General features: G+C 38.3%; 1 protein-coding gene across 3 annotated transcripts in view; it reads left to right on the top strand.

The window, feature by feature from the left end:
* The window catches only part of LOC101518037 (complement factor H), a 145,876-nt gene that overhangs the window by 103,901 nt on the left and 22,331 nt on the right, over positions 1-19,644 (top strand). For 2 of the 3 annotated variants that reach the window (XM_012931090.3, XM_058668963.1), the window contains exon 1: positions 18,860-18,917. In XM_012931090.3, the coding sequence (XP_012786544.2) occupies positions 18,860-18,917 (58 nt within the window). Of the gene's footprint in view, positions 1-7,124; positions 7,308-8,004; positions 18,918-19,644 lie in introns of those variants that run through there. The other variant, XM_058668962.1, reaches the window with a different exon arrangement.

Here is a 19,644-nt window from a genome sequence, read left to right on the forward strand (position 1 = left end):
GGAGCAATTCTTGTGCAATCAATAAAACGATTGAATAAAATAAAATGAATTAAATTATTTCCTTATGTATAGAATCAAGAAATATAACATGCTTTTCCATGAAACTTTCAATTAGTTTAAAGGCACATGGGATCTGGGAAAATTCCTTTCCTTAAATATAGTAATGCTTAGTTGTTACCTGGGGAGTATATTCACAAAATACAGATTATGTCCACTCTACATGCCTAGGAGATATCCACCGTGGTATGAGGAGTAGGCAGTTTTGAATAATCACAGAATATGTTACAAACATGAGCATATCCACATATCATTTGTAGTTGAACAGAAGAGACTTAGAGTCAGATCTGTGGCTTAGCAAGTCGAGCTATCGCTTGCAGTGCTGGCATCCCATTTGGGCACTTTTTTGAGTGTTAGATGGTCTGCTTCCAGTCCAGCTCCCCACCAATTCACCAGGGAAAGTGCTTTGTGCCTGTACCCATTGGGAGAAACAGGATAAGCTCCTGATGCCTGCTGAAGTCCAGCCCAGCCCTGGATATTGTGGCCATCCAGGGAGTAAGGCAAGATTAACAATCTCTCTCTCTCTCTCTCTCTCTCTCTCTCTGTCTCTCTCTTTCTGCTTCTGTGTCTTTCAAATGAGTTAAATAAATAGTTCTAAGAAGAGAGATGAGTATGAAACTATCCAGCAAATCACTTTATTTACAAAAAGTATATTTTCATGGGACACTCATATATTTAAAATTTCAGAAATAAGGAACCCACAATAAATATACTGTCACCCACTTCCACTTAAAAATACTTTTCTGCCTAAAATTTTCTGAATAATTTTCTTTGAATTTACTTATGTTTTCATTGACAGTGATTTTACACAACTGACATGCAGTTAGGTCTTCTTTAAAAACCCATCTCTGACCATTTGTGTTTTTAACAGATACATTGAGATTATTTACATATAAAATAATTACTGACATCAGAGGCTTATCTGCCATCCTATTTGTGTGTATTTCCTCTGTTTCTTGTTCCTCTTACCTGTCACTTCACTGTGAGGAAAGATTTTAAAGAAGGTTGAGTGTCTGTAGTGTTTTCAGAAGTATCTTTCAACCCCAGTTTTAAATTATTGCTCTAAATATTACATTTGTAGGTAGTTTATTCCCTATTAATGTTTTTGTAGTACAGGCAAGTTGAAATATGGAAATCTGACTTCCATTTAGATCCACTAACCCTTCCACATGTGAACTGCAAATGACTTTAGTGTTTTTATTACATGTGTTGAGCAACATAGAGCATGATATAATTTTGCTTCAAACACCAAACATAATTTAATGAGTCCATAAGGAAAATGACAATTCAATCTTTACCCCTCTTGTTTCCCATTGAACTCCTTCTTGCTCCCTCCTGCAGTTGTAGTATCTTTCAATTGTAGTCTCAGTTCTATTCTAAGGGTTTCTTTAGTTCTTTAAAGGAAGTGTTCTGGATACAAATTATCTTAGCTTTCATTTGCTTGAGGATGTCTTTATGTCTTTATGCCTTGCTGGCTTTTTCTGGAGAATGATGTTCTTGCATATAGAACTTGGGGTTGACAGCTCAGTTCTTTTAGCACTGGAAAAAACATGCTTTGTGGCTTCCACGATGATAGATAAGTTATACATAGCTTCTAGGTAGCTATTCCCACTTTTCTTTTGTTTTTAATTAAATTTATTTTATTTGATGATGATAACATGGTTGACCAGGGAGGGAAGAACTGAGGGTTAGGAAAAAGTGGGTGAAATCATTGTTTCCTAATTCTCCATTTTTTTTTCTTGACTCTGGGGGAAGGGGAGAGATAAAGCAGGAAGCCATATCCAGTCTCCCAAATGTCCCAGTGCCCAGATATGGGGACCCACCAGCTGATATCAACCCAGGGACCTGCTATAGTGCGTAATCTGAGGGTTCTGACCAAGTGCTTTGGAGTTCTGAAATGCTCTTGATTTCACCAATCCAAGGATGAGGCAACTCTCTGAGGGTTCTGACCAAGTGCTTTGGAGTTCTGAAATGCTCTTAATTTCACCAATCCAGGGGTGAGGGAACCCTCCCAATGTCATTGGCTGCCAGAGTCAAGCCCTGCCTCCATTCGCCCAGATTTTTGCAGTCATCGTTTGCTGGGGTAGTTGTCCAATTTAAGTGTTTTCTTTCTTCTGTGACAGTATCAAATGGGCTGCCATATTCTCCATGTACATCAGGGTCTGTATCCACTAATATGCCTTTTTCAGCTGTGGGCAGGTCCAAGGACCAGGTCCAGGTGGCGTTAGCTCTGCTGGATTCCCTGATCCCAGGGCTCATGAACCCAGCACCACTGCTCTGGCAGGTCAAAGGACCAGGTAACCCTATCCCTGCCATAGCCTCTCCCTCCAAGACTCAGAGACCCTCATAAATGGGCGCAAGGTCCCGTGCCAGGTGAACCCAGCCCCATCATAGCCCCACCTCCAGGGCTCACAAACCCAAGATCCACTGCTAAGTCTGGCCAAGGGACTTGGGTCAAGTGACCCGAGTCCCACTGGATCTCCCTCCCTCAGTGCTCACAAACACAGAAACCACCTCGCAGGCAGGCCCTTTGGACCCAAGACTGGTGACCTGAGCCCCACCAGATCCCCCATCATCAGGGCTCATGAACACAGCTCCCACCTTGCATTCAGGCCCAAGGACCCAGGCCTGGTGACCCAAGCCCCACCATATCCTCCAATCCTGGGGCTCACAAACCCAGCGCCCACTAAACCCAGGTTGACATGACTTGCATCCACTACCACATTGCCCCATTGTGACCTGGCTAGCTTTTTGGCCTGACCTGGCCCCTCATGCACCCTCTCCTGGTTCTCAGCTCAGGCAATCCTTCCACTATGACACATTTTGGCACAAATATCACTTGGTTTACTCGATTTCAAATTCAATCAGTTTCTTGAGTATGTGGTAGTATTGTTATGATGATGATGATGATGATGATGATGATGATGATGCTGATACAGTTCCATAGTTCTTGGTATTTCCCTCCCCCACCCACACTGAATTTCCCTCTATTATTACTATAGTACAGTTCTTCATAAACAACCATATGTCCATCATTGTGGACATGGACATTGGCAGAGAGTCCAGCATTCTATTGTCAAGATACAGTTAGCAGTTTCATTGGGAGTCCATCTTTCAGCTGGAAGTAAAGATGAATACTGCATTGTATCCTTACATATGGATATGATTTGAGGATACAAAATCAGTAACAGGAAGGAAAATCGAAATTCACAATGCCATGAAGTTAAATAACATGCTACTGGATATGATCTCTCCATTATGCAGTTAATGTACATCCCCTTAAATGAAAAACCACAAAATAACATCAACAATAGGAAGAAAAAAAGAGATTAAAAATATCATGAGGTTAAATAACATGCTACTGATTGACTAATGTGTCACTGAAGAAATGAAAAATTTAATCAAGAAATGTCTTGAAGAAAATGATGCTACTGTATGATCTATGAGTCACTGAAAAATATAATGGGAGAGCATTTTTGAGAAATGAAACGAAACAAAACCCCATGAGTACAGTTTTCACTGATTTTTGTTGGTGAGATATGTCTCCTGTGGGCAACAAATAGATGGTATTTATTTTTAAAATCTAATCTACTAATCTATGATGTTTAGTTGATGAGTTTAAGCCATTTACATTCAGGGTTAATATGGATGGGTGGTAATTTGGTCCTGTCATTTTAGCAATTGGTTGTTAATTGATTTAATCTTCTGCTGTTCTTCGCATTTGCCTTTTGTTTTGGTGGGTGCTATTCCTTTTCTCTGTCAAGAGAACATCTTGAAGTATCATTTGTAGGGCAGATTTGGAAGAGGCATATTCTTTTAACTTTTCTTTACTGTGGAAGAATTTTATTTCATTTTCAAAGACAAAGGAAGCTATGCTGGGTACTTTATCCTGGGCCGACAATTTTCTGGTTTTAGAATCTGGAATATGTTGTTCCATTCTCTACTGGCCTGTACAGGTTCCTCTGAGAGGTCAGCTGTGAATTTAATTGTTATCCCTTTATATGTCAATTGATATTTTCATGTGCACATCTAAGGATCTTTTCCTTATGTTCGATTGAAGACAGCTTGATTATCATGTCTCAGGGTAAAGATCACTTCTGATCAACCCTATTGGGAGTTCTGTGCCCCTCCTGGATGTTGTTTCCCAATTCTTTCTCCAGATTAGGGAAATTTCCTTTATTATTTTATTAAACACATTTTTAAACCCAGCTTCTCCTTCTGTACCTTCTGTGACTCTCATAGCTCTTATATTGGGCATTTTAAAAGTGTCTTTCAATACTTGAATATGTTGTTTTTGCTTGACCCAGCTCTGATTCCAGCTTTTTATTTGTTTCTCCTTGGTGACAGAAAATATCTTTCAATTCTGAGATTCTTTGTTCTGCCTCCTTCATTCTATTTTGGAGACTCTCCACTGTATTTTTAGTTTGCTCCACTGTATTCTTCATTTCTGATATATCAGCTTTCATTTGATTCATTTCCAGTGTGACATATTTCTTAAATTACTTGAACACCTACTTTTCATGCTTTTCATTGTTGATAAAAAGCTTTAGTGTTTTGAATTTTGAATCCTCCATTTTCTCAATGTCTTCCTCAGTTAACTCTGAGGTTGGCAAAGCTTTTGCTCCTTTGCAGGGGAATTTTCAGTAATATTCAGTGTGCCTCTGTCTCTTCTCTTGGTCATTGTACTTCTGTTTACTAGAACGTCTCCTTGGGGCAGGTTTCTCTTTGTTCGCAGTCACTTGCTTCACTCCCTCCAAGAAGTTGCTGGTCTGGGTTCTTATGTTAGACTTCCACCATCATCTCTGTAGCCCCAGCTTCTGGCTCACCACTCTCCACTTCCTGGATATCATCCTGAGGCTACACCATTGTCTGTACAACCTTTCTCCCACTTCTGGTTGGAGCAGGTCCCAGCATTAGGCAGACACCAGGTGTCCAAAATAGCTAGGTTGTTGATGGTGTTGATTCTGCCAGAAACTGTTGGCCATTAGGTTTGAGGACCACACAGACCTATTTTGGCCCCATACAATTGCAAAGTCAGTAGTATTTTCCCCTTGGGATCAGTGCAATGCACTGAGCTCAGTGAGTTTGCTCCTTGCTCAGTGCATGCACAGCTCAATGTTGTCCCTGCAGTCCCTGCAGTTTTTCTACACTGTACAAAATAACACATGAACTACTATAGTTCTTGATCTGCTGGCCATGAGGCCTGAGGGCTACCTGAACCTGTCTTGGATGGAACCTGTAGAATGCCACATTGTTGCAGTTCACTGAGACAGAAATGACTTTATTCCTGGCTCAGTGCATGTGCAGTCCATTCCCATTGCCTTTGCCTTCCTATACAAAATGGTGCTTGATTCAGCTCTAAGGGGCAGACTGGGCTGTGAAATCTACCTTGTTCCTCCATCACCCATCTGGGATCTGCCACTCTGTCTCTGCTCCTCGTCAAATCAAACAGATACATAGGAACCCATACTTTGTCTGGGTTCACCTCCTGAGCTCACGGTGAATGCCCCTTTGCACCTTCTTGCTGGTGGAGTTCCAGCTGCCTGTGCAGTTCAGATTGCCGCTCGCTGAAAGCCGCTGGGGTATCAGTCACTGCAACACCACACTGTTGGGTCCACTCTTTTCCCATGTCTGTCAGTCTCCAAGTGCCCCTCTGCTGTTGTTCTGTCCTCTCCTATTTCCTTGAATGTGCCCTCTGTGCTTCACACTGGCCAGTGCGTTCCATCTGTTTAAATGTGTCCTTACCCTATTCTGCCATCTTGATTCTCTGATTATGTGAGAGTATGTCTTATGCTCAACTTATCAATATTGGTAGTTTTAATTTGGGAATAGTTTTACTTTGGTGGAAAAGCTACAAAACACTCTGCTTAGGTTTTCATAAAGTTAACATCTTACATAACTGTTGCACATTTGTGAGAACCAAGAAATAGCTCTAGAATTTTTAAAGTATCAATTCTGGAAAGCCAGGAATTTGCACCGCCGTCTTCATCATTAATATTATTAGTATCAGTATTTAGTATCAATATTCATATTTTGCATTTCCTTTTACACTCTGATTCCATTTCTATATTCTTTCCATTTTATTACTTAATGTTTTTCCTGTATTTTCTTTGAAAGTGACTGAAGTTCAGTTCTCATTTATTTATTTAATTGGTTTTTGGTTTGGTTTTGGTTTTTAGATTGGATAATTTCTGTTGCTTTGTCCTCCAGCTCATAGATTTATTCTTCCATGAAAATTTAATCTACTATGATGCCCATTTATGGAAATCATTTGTTTTAAAGTCGTATTCTTGAGTTCATATCTATAAGTTCTATTGGGTTTTTGAAAATGCTGTCAGTTTCAACATCTGACATCTCAGTATTGCATCTTCACTTGTTAAGTTTCCCTGGCCCTTATAAAAGAAATTTAGTATTTTATGTTTAATATGAGGTACAGGGATCAGCTGACTCACCCCTCAGAACTCACAGTTGGGGCTAGGCCAGACTGAATCCAGGAGTCTGACACTCCATCCAGATCCCCTGAATGGGTAGTAGGGACCTACATGTTTGAGCCCTCAAGATGCTGCTGCCAGGCTGAATATTAGCAGGAATCCAGAAGTGGGAGAAGAGCCAGGACATGAGCCCAGGCACTCTGCCATGACATTCCAATACCCAGGGTTCAACACAGAACACAAAGGACACACTGCTCTATTGTCCGTGAATCTTGAAGTCCCTAGCCAGAAGGAATTCTCTACCAGCCTTAGAACCACTCTCGTTCTCTCTCTTTTTTTCTCTTCACCCTCCCTCCTTCTCTCCCCTCCTCTGTCCTTCCCCCCCTGCCACTTCTGTCCCTCCCCTCTCCTATTCTGTCACTCTGCCTATCAAGTAAATACAATAAACCATTAAAAAGACCTGATAAATGTAGTTTAGTTTATGTGATGAAACTTCTTTCATAAAACATTTTCTTAATAACAAAATCTCAAGTTCCTTGACATCATTTATCAAGCAGAATTTTTCTTTGGGTTATTTTAAATTAACCTGTAGTTTGATTGATGTCTCAATAGTTCCTTAAAAAAATTTTTTTTTAGATTCTACAGGAAATTGTGGGCCTCCTCCCCCAATTGAAAATGGAGACATTACTTCATTCTCATCACAAGTGTATCCTTCAGGTTCATCAGTGGAGTATCAGTGCCAGACCATGTATAAGCTTGAGGGGGAAAAGAAAATAACGTGCATAAATGGAAACTGGGGGAAACCACCCAAGTGCTTACGTGAGTGCTTTAACATTCTCATGAGTTCTGGGAAAACTAATGAAATGAACATAAAATCTTGCTGATTGTAATAGAATGTCTACAGATTAATGAAAACAAGTATGCTGAGTCCTTGACACCAAGTATTTATTTGTAAAGAGATGAAGCTGAGAAAACTTTCTAAATTTTATATTTCATTTTACAATTTTTAGCAGAAAAATGGCATGTATTTGCAGTATACACACTGGTGATTCAATGTAATGTAATGCAGTGCTTTACCACAACAATATTCACACATTCATCACCTTCCACCATTACCGTTGTGTCCTCATGGACATTCCATGAACAGTGTGTAGTTGGCAGCGGGTTTCATGCTAAGGTCTCTAAACATCTCCTCTCCTATAAAATCCTAAGGAATTAATGCATTATTATTAAATAACATCACCGTGCTGTACATTAGAAGTTTTTAAATGCAGAGCTTTTAATATGTCATTGAAATGTAACTTTAATGTTAATATCTATTAACACCATGTTTTTCATAAATTGCAGTTTTTAGCAATTCATTTTATATATTTGATATAATGTTTAGCAGACTCTATTTGTAAATGATAATAACAAAGGTTTCCTAAGATGTTGCTGAACAGTCAACTTGAATTCTGTAAGACTGGAGAATATGTATGTGTCATAGAGTATTTTCTGATCACTTTTTTACTTTCAGGTGCATGTGTCATAACAGAAGAAATCATGGAAAAACATAACATAACGCTTAAGAGTGGAGAAAAACGAAAGGTTTATGCTGAAACAGGAGATATTGTTGAATTTAAATGTATACAGGGCTATCTTCCCACCACTTCTCAATCCTTTCAAGTAACATGCTCTGATGGCCAATTGGAATACCCCTGGTGTGAAAAAAACTCCAAGATGTTATTATAAGTAAAATATTCAACTTTACTCAGAATTTCTTGTAATCTAATCCTCAATTTTATTTTTTAAGCTTTTGTTTAACCGACTTTTACTCTTAATTAAGAATTTACCTTGATCTTAATGTGTAATTGCAGATTTACAGTCTAATGCCACTTTTCATTCCCTGAGGATTTGCCAAAGCAAGGGCTGAGCCGGGTAGAAATTAAGAGCCAAGAATTCGATCCTGTCTCCCACATGTGTGTCAGGAGCCCAAATTCTTGGTCTGTCAGGTGCTGCCTCTGTTGTACATTAGTTAGAAGCTGAGTTGAAAACACAGAGTTGGGAATGCTATGATGCAGGGTGTGGGCTTCCCCATGCTGAACATCACACTTGCTGAAAGCACAGCATTACCCTGAGCTGAACCAGGAGCACGAATGTCGCCTAGTGGTGAAGGCCTCATGGGTTGGACACCTGCGTTCCATGTCAGAGAACCTGGGATCCACTCCTGATTCCAGCTTCCTGCTAATGCCTCACTGGGGGGCAGCAGAAGATGGTTCAGCTGGTTGGACTCCTGTGACTGACGTGAGAGACCTGGATTGATTTCCATGTCCACCCCAGCTGTTACCATTGTGAACATCTGGGCACTGAGCTGTGGATGAGAACTCCATGTCTGTCAGTCTGCCTCGCCAATAAACAAATTAAACTTGGTGTTGGAAAATGTTTAGTGTCCTTTTCTACAGTATCTGTAGTGTGAAACAAGATGTCATTACTCACCAAAACCCTCAAATCTTTCTATGTAGCTTCTGAGGACGTATGGGACTCTTTGACACAGAAATAGAAAATATATTGTCTTCATCTTCAAAATTGTAACACAAAAAACTGAAAAACTCAATGGTCTCATGTTACTAATGAAAAATAATCATTCCTTCTGACTACTTATCTGTCAGCACATGAATGTATGAAGTACTATGGGATAAATCTACTTCTGTAAGTCGTCAATCTAGCAGGATAAAATAAATCACACCTAAAATTACAATGAGCACATGACTCTCATAACTAACAGAAAAGTGACAAAGATCTAGTAAGTTATAACACACATGAAAGACTTTGTGTCCTAATTTAATATCTAATGTTTAAAAGCATTTTCAGGAAAGGAGGAAAATAGATGAAAATTGCTTGTGCTTTAGAGAGTTTGAAGACAGGACCTGTTTAATTCCCTTAACTAAGAATCAGTGCAAGAACTGGAGGATGTCATTGCAGAATTCCACCAAACATAGGGAACATCAAATCATCCCACATTGTCCACAAAATGATTAGCAAAGAATAATTGCAGATGTATTTTATCAAAAACCAAAAAGCACAGCGGGAAACTGCAGGAAAAGTGTAGAGTTGAAAACAAAATGGAGAAACATTGCTAATTGCTAACTGCAATACTTTTTGCTTTCATGTCTTCTGCTTTATTTGCTTAGCTATGAAACTTTTAGACTGTAAGCTTGTAGGCCGAGTCGCCTACATGACCTTCAGCACAGATAATTCTTACTTCCCAGGAATCAAAACCTGAGCCTGTTTTATTTTCCACAGGTGGCTCCAAGGCTTAAGTCTGGTTATCTTAAGTACCAGAGAGGAGAGGAGATGTGCTCAGGCTGTCCAGCCACAACAAACCATTGCAAAGGGTCCCTATAAAAACCCTGTGAATATGCTGTTCGGGGCCATACATTGCTAAGGGATGTTGGCCCTGGTCAATTAGTCGGTTGCTTTACAGTTGGTTGCCTTACCTATCAGTGTAATACAACTGCTTTGACTGTCACAGGTGAATGTAACATTCTGTTTTAGTGGCTGAGTAGATGCAACAAAAGAAATTGTTGTTCCATATACATAGGGAATCTATGTGCAAAACCACAAAGACCTCAAAAGCTAGTACTGTGGCATAGTGAGTAAAGACACTGCCTGTGGCACCAGCACCCCACTTGGACTCTGTTTGGCTCTGTTTCCAATCCCACTTCCTGCAGAAGATAACCCTAAAGATTGGGCCCCTCAACCCACTTAGGAATCCCAGAAGTTTTTTCTCCCGTTAGAATCAGCCCCACTCCAGCTTTAGCTGCCATTTAATTAGTGAACCAGGGGAGGAAAGATCTCTCTCTTTAGTCCTCCTCCCACTTCTCTATAATTCTGCCTTGCACATAAATAAAAAAAACTTAAATAAAAAGGAATTCAACAAAATACTAGCAAATCGAACAATGTCACAATGAAAGAATCATACATCATGATCAAAAGTGATTTATTTCTGAGGAAGTATATTAATCAAGTGTTATATACCACAATAGACTTAAGGATGAAGATTCAGATATTTCCATAGACGCAAAATGATTTTTTCTGTTCCAAAGTTTCTTTCCTTCTTGTTGGGACTATTATTTGTCTCCATAGGTGATTGAACAGTACATGTTTTGATCCTCTTTTAACATTTCTTCAACAGCATATATTAACCCATTTTCAAGCCTGCAGGGAGCCATGTAGTTCTGGCAAATAGTGCAAAGGTGTAAGGAAGATGGGCCCCCTGTTGACAAGGCTGAGAGGAGTTTCCAGCTGGTCTGGTGAAATGTCTCTAATCACCTCATTGCTGCCTCACCCCTTTCATGAACACTCGAACTCTGATACTTCTTGGAATTCTCTTGAGGGTGTTGTTCTTCTGCAAATGTGAAATGATTTCTATAACTGGTGTAATACCGGATACTAAATTTATCAAGCATGTTATGGCAAAAGGGTCTTTAGTAACTGAAGACAATGAGACACAGCTAAAAGCACATAATAGTACAAGTGAGCCTGTATTGTCCCTAAATGTCTTTATTATGTGCCCACCTTTGTCCTGGAATTTACCCTAAAATGTGTAATGTTCTCCCTAGGAAATGGTTTGATAATATCTTAGAAACAAATGGCAGTTTTGGAGGTACAAAGAGTTTATTTACCACACAGCCTCTGCCTGCTGCAATTCATGGAGTGATGCAGTCATTTTAGCTTCCCACCATGTAAAGCAGAAAGTATATGAGGCATCTTTTAAAAGGGAGATAAATGTCGTGAGTTCCTAGAGGAAAATGGCTTAAAACTTGTGCCTTACATTGGCACTTACATTTAAAGAAAGAAAACCATCTAAAAAGAGAAAAAGAAGTTTCTTTTGAAGGCAGTCCTGATCTTTCTCACTATGCTTTAACAAAAGAATAATAACAATTGAATCAACACTAGGAGAAGGTGATGGTAGTTAGTGTATGACTGGCAGTGAAAATCTGGGCAAACAGAGACTCTAAGGTGGTTTCTGAAGAGATTTAATTGTACTTGTAATGGCGAAATTGGCAGCAGTTCAGAACTGTTGAACTATCAAAACCAGTTGAGCAGGGCCCTCAGAACATGCATCATGTCAGGGACCCTGGGATGGGTGGGAGGTTAGGTGGGGCTTCCCCCTTTATCTTCCCCCTCACCTCAGTAACAGAACAGGAAAAAGAGAGAGAGAGTGAATGTGGAAACATTGGCCTTACCCACCTTCCTGTATCTCTTGACCCTTTGTGCCCTAATCAACTGTGTAAAGATTATAGAAATAAAATAATAAAAAATAAAGCAGAAAGGATTTAATAGGCATCTATGACATATGTCTTTATAAATTTCATTCATTTATAAGCTTTTTAAAAATTTTTTCATTCTTGATTTTGAAAGTAATATTAGTTTAACTCTAATGAATATTGATTTTTGGATATAAGTAAACCACCTGTCACTATGTAACCACTTGTGCTGCCAATCATGGGATTCCTGCCTCAGCCAGATGACTGCAGGTCTGGATAAGCAATGGCTTGCTGAGAAGGTTTTCTTTGAAGTAAAGTGATTATAAAAATTTTTAGAATTATCTTTGTAATTATTCTTTTAACCATGACGTAAAAATGAAACAACTGGATATTTGTGCAAAGGCTTGTGATGATTTCTGTATAAATAAAGAAGGCAGGTTTTTGAGCTGTCCCTGATAAGCATCAAGTCATAATGGTCCATGTCTTCCTTCTCACCATTTCCACAGAGCCTTCATGAGCTCTGAACACAGCTGGAGCTCGTCTCCAGCACAAGTCCAGTGACTTTTAGTATTTAATTCTTCGTTTGCTGTTATTTTCCTCCGATTTTACAGCTGGTGCAGATTTCAGTACTAAGACACGTAGTTCATTGTACCTTTTCTTTTAAAATTTTATTTTCATAGATTTACACAGAGAAGAGGAGCCATAGAGAAAGATCATTCATCTGCTGATTCACTGCCCAAGGGGCTGCCAAAGCCAGACCTGAACCAATCTGAAGCCAGGAGCCAGAGCCTCCTCTGAGTCTCCAATTCTAGGGCCCTGGGTCATCCGTTACTACTTTCTCAGGCCACAAGCAGGGAGCTGGATGAGAAGTGTTGCAGCCAGGACATGAACAGTGCCCACATGAAATCCTGGTGTTTGGACAGGGAGAATTGGCCAGTTGAGACAACCCACTGGGCCTTTTGATTGTTTCTTAGTAAATCATTTTCTCTTGGATTTTTTCCTTTTCATTCAGTAGTTCTTCTGTTAGCCCCAGACACAAATATCTGAATTGTGTAACAAGCAAGTCTCTGTTGCCACTTGAACTTTATAATCCAATATGAATTTAAGCAAGAAATAGAATATATCCTTAATAACCAATGGATGGGAGTCTACTTCAGTTAATATGTCTTTCATTTACAGATAAATTTTTGAATGAAAACATAGATACGATTTTGGCGCTAACACTATGCTATGACACTGCTTCTTCGTTTGTGTACTTCATAACAGTGTGTTTTCAAAATAACCTTCGCTAAGTTCAAGTCTGTCTACTATAGAATTGTACATCAAAATGTAGCATTTGACTGGTAGACTCTTTAAACAAAAATGAAATTTATTTTATTAATTCTAGTGATATTTGTGTCAGATCTTTAAGATCTTGTTTGTACAGTTTTTCTCCTTCTGTTTTTATCTTTATAACTTATCATTTAATACCTTTAAATATCATGCCCCTTTTAAAATCAAATGCATTTACTTACAACTTGATGTAAATAAACCTGTACTATGTTATAAGAGATTCCATTACACATGATTTACAAATTTTATATATATATATATATATATATATATATATATATATATATATATATATATATCACTGTGCCATGTTCTTTTTACAATGCAATTCATCTTGATGCTTTACTACCTGCTGGGCTTTTTGTGTGTTGAAGTCTGCTGGGGGCAATTTCATTCACTAGCTTCAACAGTGTCTGCATGAGAAACTTGCATTAGAGTCCTAAATGTCTCAGTGAGGAGCACCGGGGAGCAGCTTCCCCGGAGGGAGGGTGCTGTCATCAGGGTCCCTCATCAGTGCACTTGCTGCCAGCTGGGCAGTTGTCCTCTGTCACTCCTCCCGATCTCCAAGGATCTTGCTGTCAGTTAGTGTGGCCTTTAAGGGATTTGTTAAAATAAATGCAATAGCAGAGGAAAGGGACCAGGGAAACCGGAAAATGAAATGTGGAACTGTGACAAATTCTGTCCTAATTGTTTGGATGAAAAATAATCTCCTTCAACGAGCTCCTTCTACAAGCAAATTTGAGAGTAATGCTCTCATGCTTGGGTCAGACCTGGGTTGAAGCATCATAGGAAAAAGTAACCCATTTAGCGCAAGAACACTTTTGTGTAGTTAGGAACATCTCTGTGTATTCAATAGCATGACGTTTCCTGGAGAGTTCATTCACTGCAAGCTGCAGTGCAGAAGCTGGCAAAGGAAGGAGAGTACAACGCTCACTTACAGCTCCTTCGTTATGGGATGAAACCTTTAGGCTGATGCGTGTGTTTGTGTATTGTGTGTGTGTACATGTGTATATGTGTGTGTGTGCATGTGCATGTGTGCATCGTGGAGATGCTCACCACTTTCAAAGATTTCTGTTAAAGCAAGGTGTACTATTATATAGAAGGCCTTCAAATATGTCAAAGTATGCATAGCTCTGATCCACATAGAACTACTTGCTTGAGATATGCATCTAAATACACCATTTATATATCCACTGCTATTTATTTCTGTACAGGATATTTTATTATACACTGTATGAGATAAATAAAGCAGTAAAAGATGAGTGTAACTTCACAACATCAGAAAAGGGATTTGATTCACAGGAGTTGTAGCTGAAGTATGCAAGAGGGGTAAGTGGCTTGTAGGAAAGTACTAATAAAGATGATTGCCTCTTTTTTCATAACCGTTGTAAGACCTGCTTAGATAAGTTCTCAATAAATATTGGTTGCACCTCATTGAATGAATTTCTGAAGGAAGGATCTTTCAAATGTGAGCAAGTGGAAGGTAAAGATTTTTAGCAGTGGAAGAAAATGGAACAGAACTCTAGGAAGCTCAGAGCCATATGAGTAACAATGAAAATGAAAAATATCAGTTTCTTTAATTTTACATCATTTCAACAAGTGTGCTAAAAACATACCAATTATTACACAAAATGTTAATATTTGATATACACTGACTAAACCACACAAATTTAAAAGTTTAATTTTGCCATATTTTATGTATTTTACTGTGAAAGGCAGAGAGAATTATCAGAGAGAGAAAATAATCTACAGAGAGAACTCTGCCATCTGTTGGTTCACACTCTTAAATGCCCAGAACATCCAGGACTAGGTCATCGCAAACCAGGATACAGGAACTCGAGTCTATTTCTTCCATGTGGGTGGCAGAGACCCAATTATTAAAGCCAAGAAACTGAAATGAGAAATAGAGCTGGTATTTACCCCAGTAATTCCAATGTGGGTTGTAGCCAACAACCAACATTTGAACTGCTATATAAAATGTTTGCTTTAAATGGATTTTAATGATTTTAGTATTTGCTGGCTATAAGAAATTCACTCTATATACCTATAGACTATATAAGTCATTCATATATCTATATGAATATTAAGGCAGATTGAAGTTAAAAATGAAAAGCTGTGACATCAAAAGAAAACACAAAGTATACTTTTGAGTATCAATCAAGGAAGATATTACCAAACAATATCATTGATTTAACAAATAAGTATACAAATTGTAATTGTGTCTTGATCAAGCAAGAAAGTTTTAGTCTGTTTCAAGCAAAAAAAAACTGATAAAAATTATCAGAGAAATTAAGCAAGTCTAAAATTATCACTAAGAATGTCAACACTTACTTTAACCTACACCATGCAGGGCTTTGGGCTGTTTTTGTGTGTTGTATCTTAGGGTGAAAGAGAGCCTGAAAATCTTACAGTTCCAAGATCACATAAATGGATTATACTGATTAACAATTGGAGGATTCACATGCCTTTTCAGTAAGCTGGATGTATGAATATCTACAGTGCTTCATTCTTTATTTAAATTTAAATATTTTATGCGTTGATTTGTTCTCAATAGCTCAAAAGTGTTCTTATTCTATAGGAAAGTAAAAAATACTTCACCTCTATTATCAATGGAGATATTCTTCCTACTAAAAAATCCAGGAGCAAGACCAATATCAAAGTTAGCTCGATGAATTATTAAGCTTCTAATAGTTAATACATAGAAATAACAGAACCATAAAATGCTTATGAAAGTTCTTGGTATGCCCAACAAGGGAAACTGAGGATTAATCAATAATTTCTAAAATCATAGTAGAACTTTCACTTTAAAATAATTCAGGTTTATCCCTAATCAATAGATCATTATACAAATGCATATCAAAAATTAACTGTAGTATATTAAAATATGGGAGAATAAGTTTATAAAACTGATTTAAACCAATCTAATTAATGGAAGTTAATAATAAATAGAATTTTCACAAATATGCTGATGTGCAATTTATGTCAATAGAAGAATGTAAGACTATACAAAATGAATGTATCCAAGAAGCTGCATTTTCCTCTGCTAGTCAATGTCTAATATGACTTTCTGGGAGAGTTTGGAATAATGGGTCTAGGTAGGACACTGTGAACCAGAAAAATGCTTTTAATAAACTTCTGAAAAACACACATGGTGGAACACAAAATGGATGTCTACTAACAGTTCTTTTCTCTTGTAATATTTTTACTTTGCTCTTTGAAAAGAGACAGAGGGAGAAACACAGAAATAAAATTTTCTTCGTTTGGTCTCTTCCTCAAATGCCAGCAATTATTGAGACTGTGCCAGGGCGAAGTTGGGATGCAGGAACTCAATCAAGGTCTCACCATGACTTACAGGAATCCGATTATTCAAGTCAACACTGTTGCCTCTCATAATCTGAAGAAATGGAAAGCTGGAGTCAAGAACCAGAGCTGGGAATTGAACCCTGGTACTCCACCGTTGGACTTGGGCACATATACAGCTGGTTAAACACTTGCTCTATTTGTCAAACTTATATTTCACACATGCTTGCTTGAATTTACTGCCCCATGCATGGGAAATCTTCACCTTGTTGTTCTTGAATGTCCCCTGTGCATACGGAGTATTTTTTAAAACATAGATTTCTACATTACAAGTCTAATCCAGCATGTTCTCTCTCAATGCTTCATGCTTGCCTGCAGCTTGATTTCTCCTTTGAACACAATTTAAATCTTACTTCCTACAGGAAAACGTATATATATGTGTATATATATATATAAATTTATATAATAAATTATCTATATAATTATATAGACAATAAATTTATATAATAAACTTATAGGAAAATTTGGAAGTTCCATAGGTTTTTATATATATGGAACTTCCAAATTTTCCTTGCTTAGACTACTCATCATTTTACTGAATTATATACCTTAACCATTGTTGTGACAGTCCCTTGAATCTTAGTTTTAGAAAGGTAAGACTCTGTGTATTTATCATATGCAACATGTTTTGAAATATATACATACAAACACACACAAAATGATGAATGGTTAATTCTACATCAGCAACTTTTATGACCTCATAAAGTTATAATTATTCATGTATTTTTCCATGCTCTAACATATTTACACAGCTTTGACACCTTTGTGTTTTTATTACCAAATCTGCCTCATTTCAAAGACAATTTTTAATGTCTATTAATAACTATTTATTGTCTACTGTGTGGAATATCTTTCTTACTTCTTTCCATATTTTATAACATCCATATTAAAACACAATTTCCTTTTGAATAAAAAATGCTGAAGATCTTATATTACACATTGCAGCAATGCTAACTTATGAATCCTCCCAATCAAGGACTCCTGACGCTGCACAGCATTGTTTTCTTGTTTGGTGACCTACCTGGACTAATTCTGTAGGTTCTCTCTTCAAAAGACATGAGATCTGAGTTTCCATCGCTCAGTTTCTGTTTGTTGTGTGCATTTTGTAGCTGAATTTCCTAGGAGTGCTTTCTCAGTCATCATAGCTTAGAAGTCAGCCCATCATTGACCAGGACTTGAGCCAATGAGAATGATTCCTCTTACCTTTCACCATTGCCTGTGAGTGACTGGAGAAATGCCTTCCAACTAAGACTGACAAGCCTGTCTCACAATCACCAAAGGGACCAGCAGCTCACAGGATCCCTGGTTGTCTACCTGAACACAGCCTGCTGCATGTCCATCAGCTTCTGGATCCCAGTTAGTCGGTGTCATCTCAAAAGGGCCTTTTCTTGCTGTCTCCTACTCCCAAATTCCCTATTGAAATTCTTACTGGCCAGCCTCTTTGGTGTCTGCACAACCAGTAGGACTTCAAGATACTAGTCTTCACTAACATGCTTCCCACTCTAATCTCGTCATAAGGAATGGCCTTTCAAACTCCAAACAAACAAACACACATTGCTCTCAGCCACAGAGGTGTCAGTCCATGTGTCCTGCCTCTTTGCTTGGGGCATGACTTCTGAGCCAAGGAACTGGAATGGCAGGTTGTGGTTGATGAGAACTACCACTCTCCATCAAAAAGACTTACAGAGACCTGCTAGAAGGACTGCTCCTCAACAGTATGCTCTCTAGCCAACTTCAAGAGACTACAAATGACTTTTATAAGAAGATACTCAATTTATATTACTTCATTTTGGAGGGAGAAAAGATAGCAATTTTCTTCACATTACCAATCTTGAAGTCTCATGTGAATAAATTGATTTTGAAATCCAATTTGTCCCCAAATTCCAGGAAGTATTTTGGCCAATCAGTTTTAATATAATTTTAAACTATCTCCAAGTTGTGTAAACTGTAAAGACAGAATCTAACCCTTAGTGAATCTTTTTTGAAGAATTGATTAGTAGAACATTGATGCTATTGAAGTATAAGAAGGATTTATGCCTGTACCTGGGATCTTTTGCAAAGTGCTTACCTCCTGGTCAGGGAGAAGGCAAACTGATCTCTCTCCACAGCTCCAAGGAGTCCAGCCTTGAGTACTCCAAATGCAGGGACACTGACCACAATGTGGAAATTGAACAGCTATCATTTGGTCAAGCAGATACCAGAATGTATTCAAGGTACTCCTGTAAAGGCATTGGTTAGACACTATTACGTTATTTCCCGTGACACTCTGTGAACTTTGATATTTACCAAAATTACTTCACCTAACCAGTTTCCCGGTAGGACACTGAAATTCAAAGCTAGGTTCCAAATTGCTACTGAAAATAGCATTCCCGGCAACAGCAGCCCACTGCTGCAGGAGCGTTTAAGCTTCATATGACAGGATTTTCCAACATGTTCGTCTTAGTCAATGTCATACTCCTCCTAGGTGTTCCTGCTGTCGTTGGACAAGGTAAGTTGAAAAGCAACTCTGACTTCTCAGGTTCTTTTTTCAAATGTATTTTGACGTGTGTGCTTTTGTGTGTGTTGGCTTGTGTGCATGAATATGAATAGCCAAGAATGTTTTGACTATTGGATGATAACACAACTATATTATAGGAAAATGTTTCCAAAGTACATTTATGGGAAAAGAAAGCAAAATGAAAAATATGAAAAGCCACCCAAAATAGGATTTGGAGAGGAATTCAAATATGAAAGTCTGCATATAATGAAGGTGAAAGTAGTAAGACAAAGCAGGAGTACAATTGTGAGTACCCTTGGAATGTCTCCGAATATCCCAAATATCTAGACGTACAAAATATTTGCAAGATTTTATTTTCAAAGCTTTGTAAATCTGAGATTTTTAAGTATCATTATAATGAGAGATGTGCCATTTAAATTTAAGTATCATTCAAGAAAAAGAAACACCTTTTTAATAAAAAGCACAGGGTCCCACACAATTGCTCAGCTAGCTAATGTTCCCCCTTCAAGCATTAGAATCCCATATGGTTGCCAATTTGTGTCATAGTTGCTCCACTTCCCATCCAGTTTCCTGCTTGTGGCCTGGGAAAGTAATAGAGGATGGTTCAAATCTCTGAGACCCTAGACCCACATGGCAGACACATAAGAAGCTTCTGGTAATGGCTTTGAATCAGCTTAGCTAAGTTGTTGCTGCCCACAGATGGAGCTCCTTCTATCTC

The sequence above is a fragment of the Ochotona princeps genome, chromosome 10 (assembly GCF_030435755.1).
Source record: "Ochotona princeps isolate mOchPri1 chromosome 10, mOchPri1.hap1, whole genome shotgun sequence".
NCBI lineage: Eukaryota > Metazoa > Chordata > Mammalia > Lagomorpha > Ochotonidae > Ochotona > Ochotona princeps.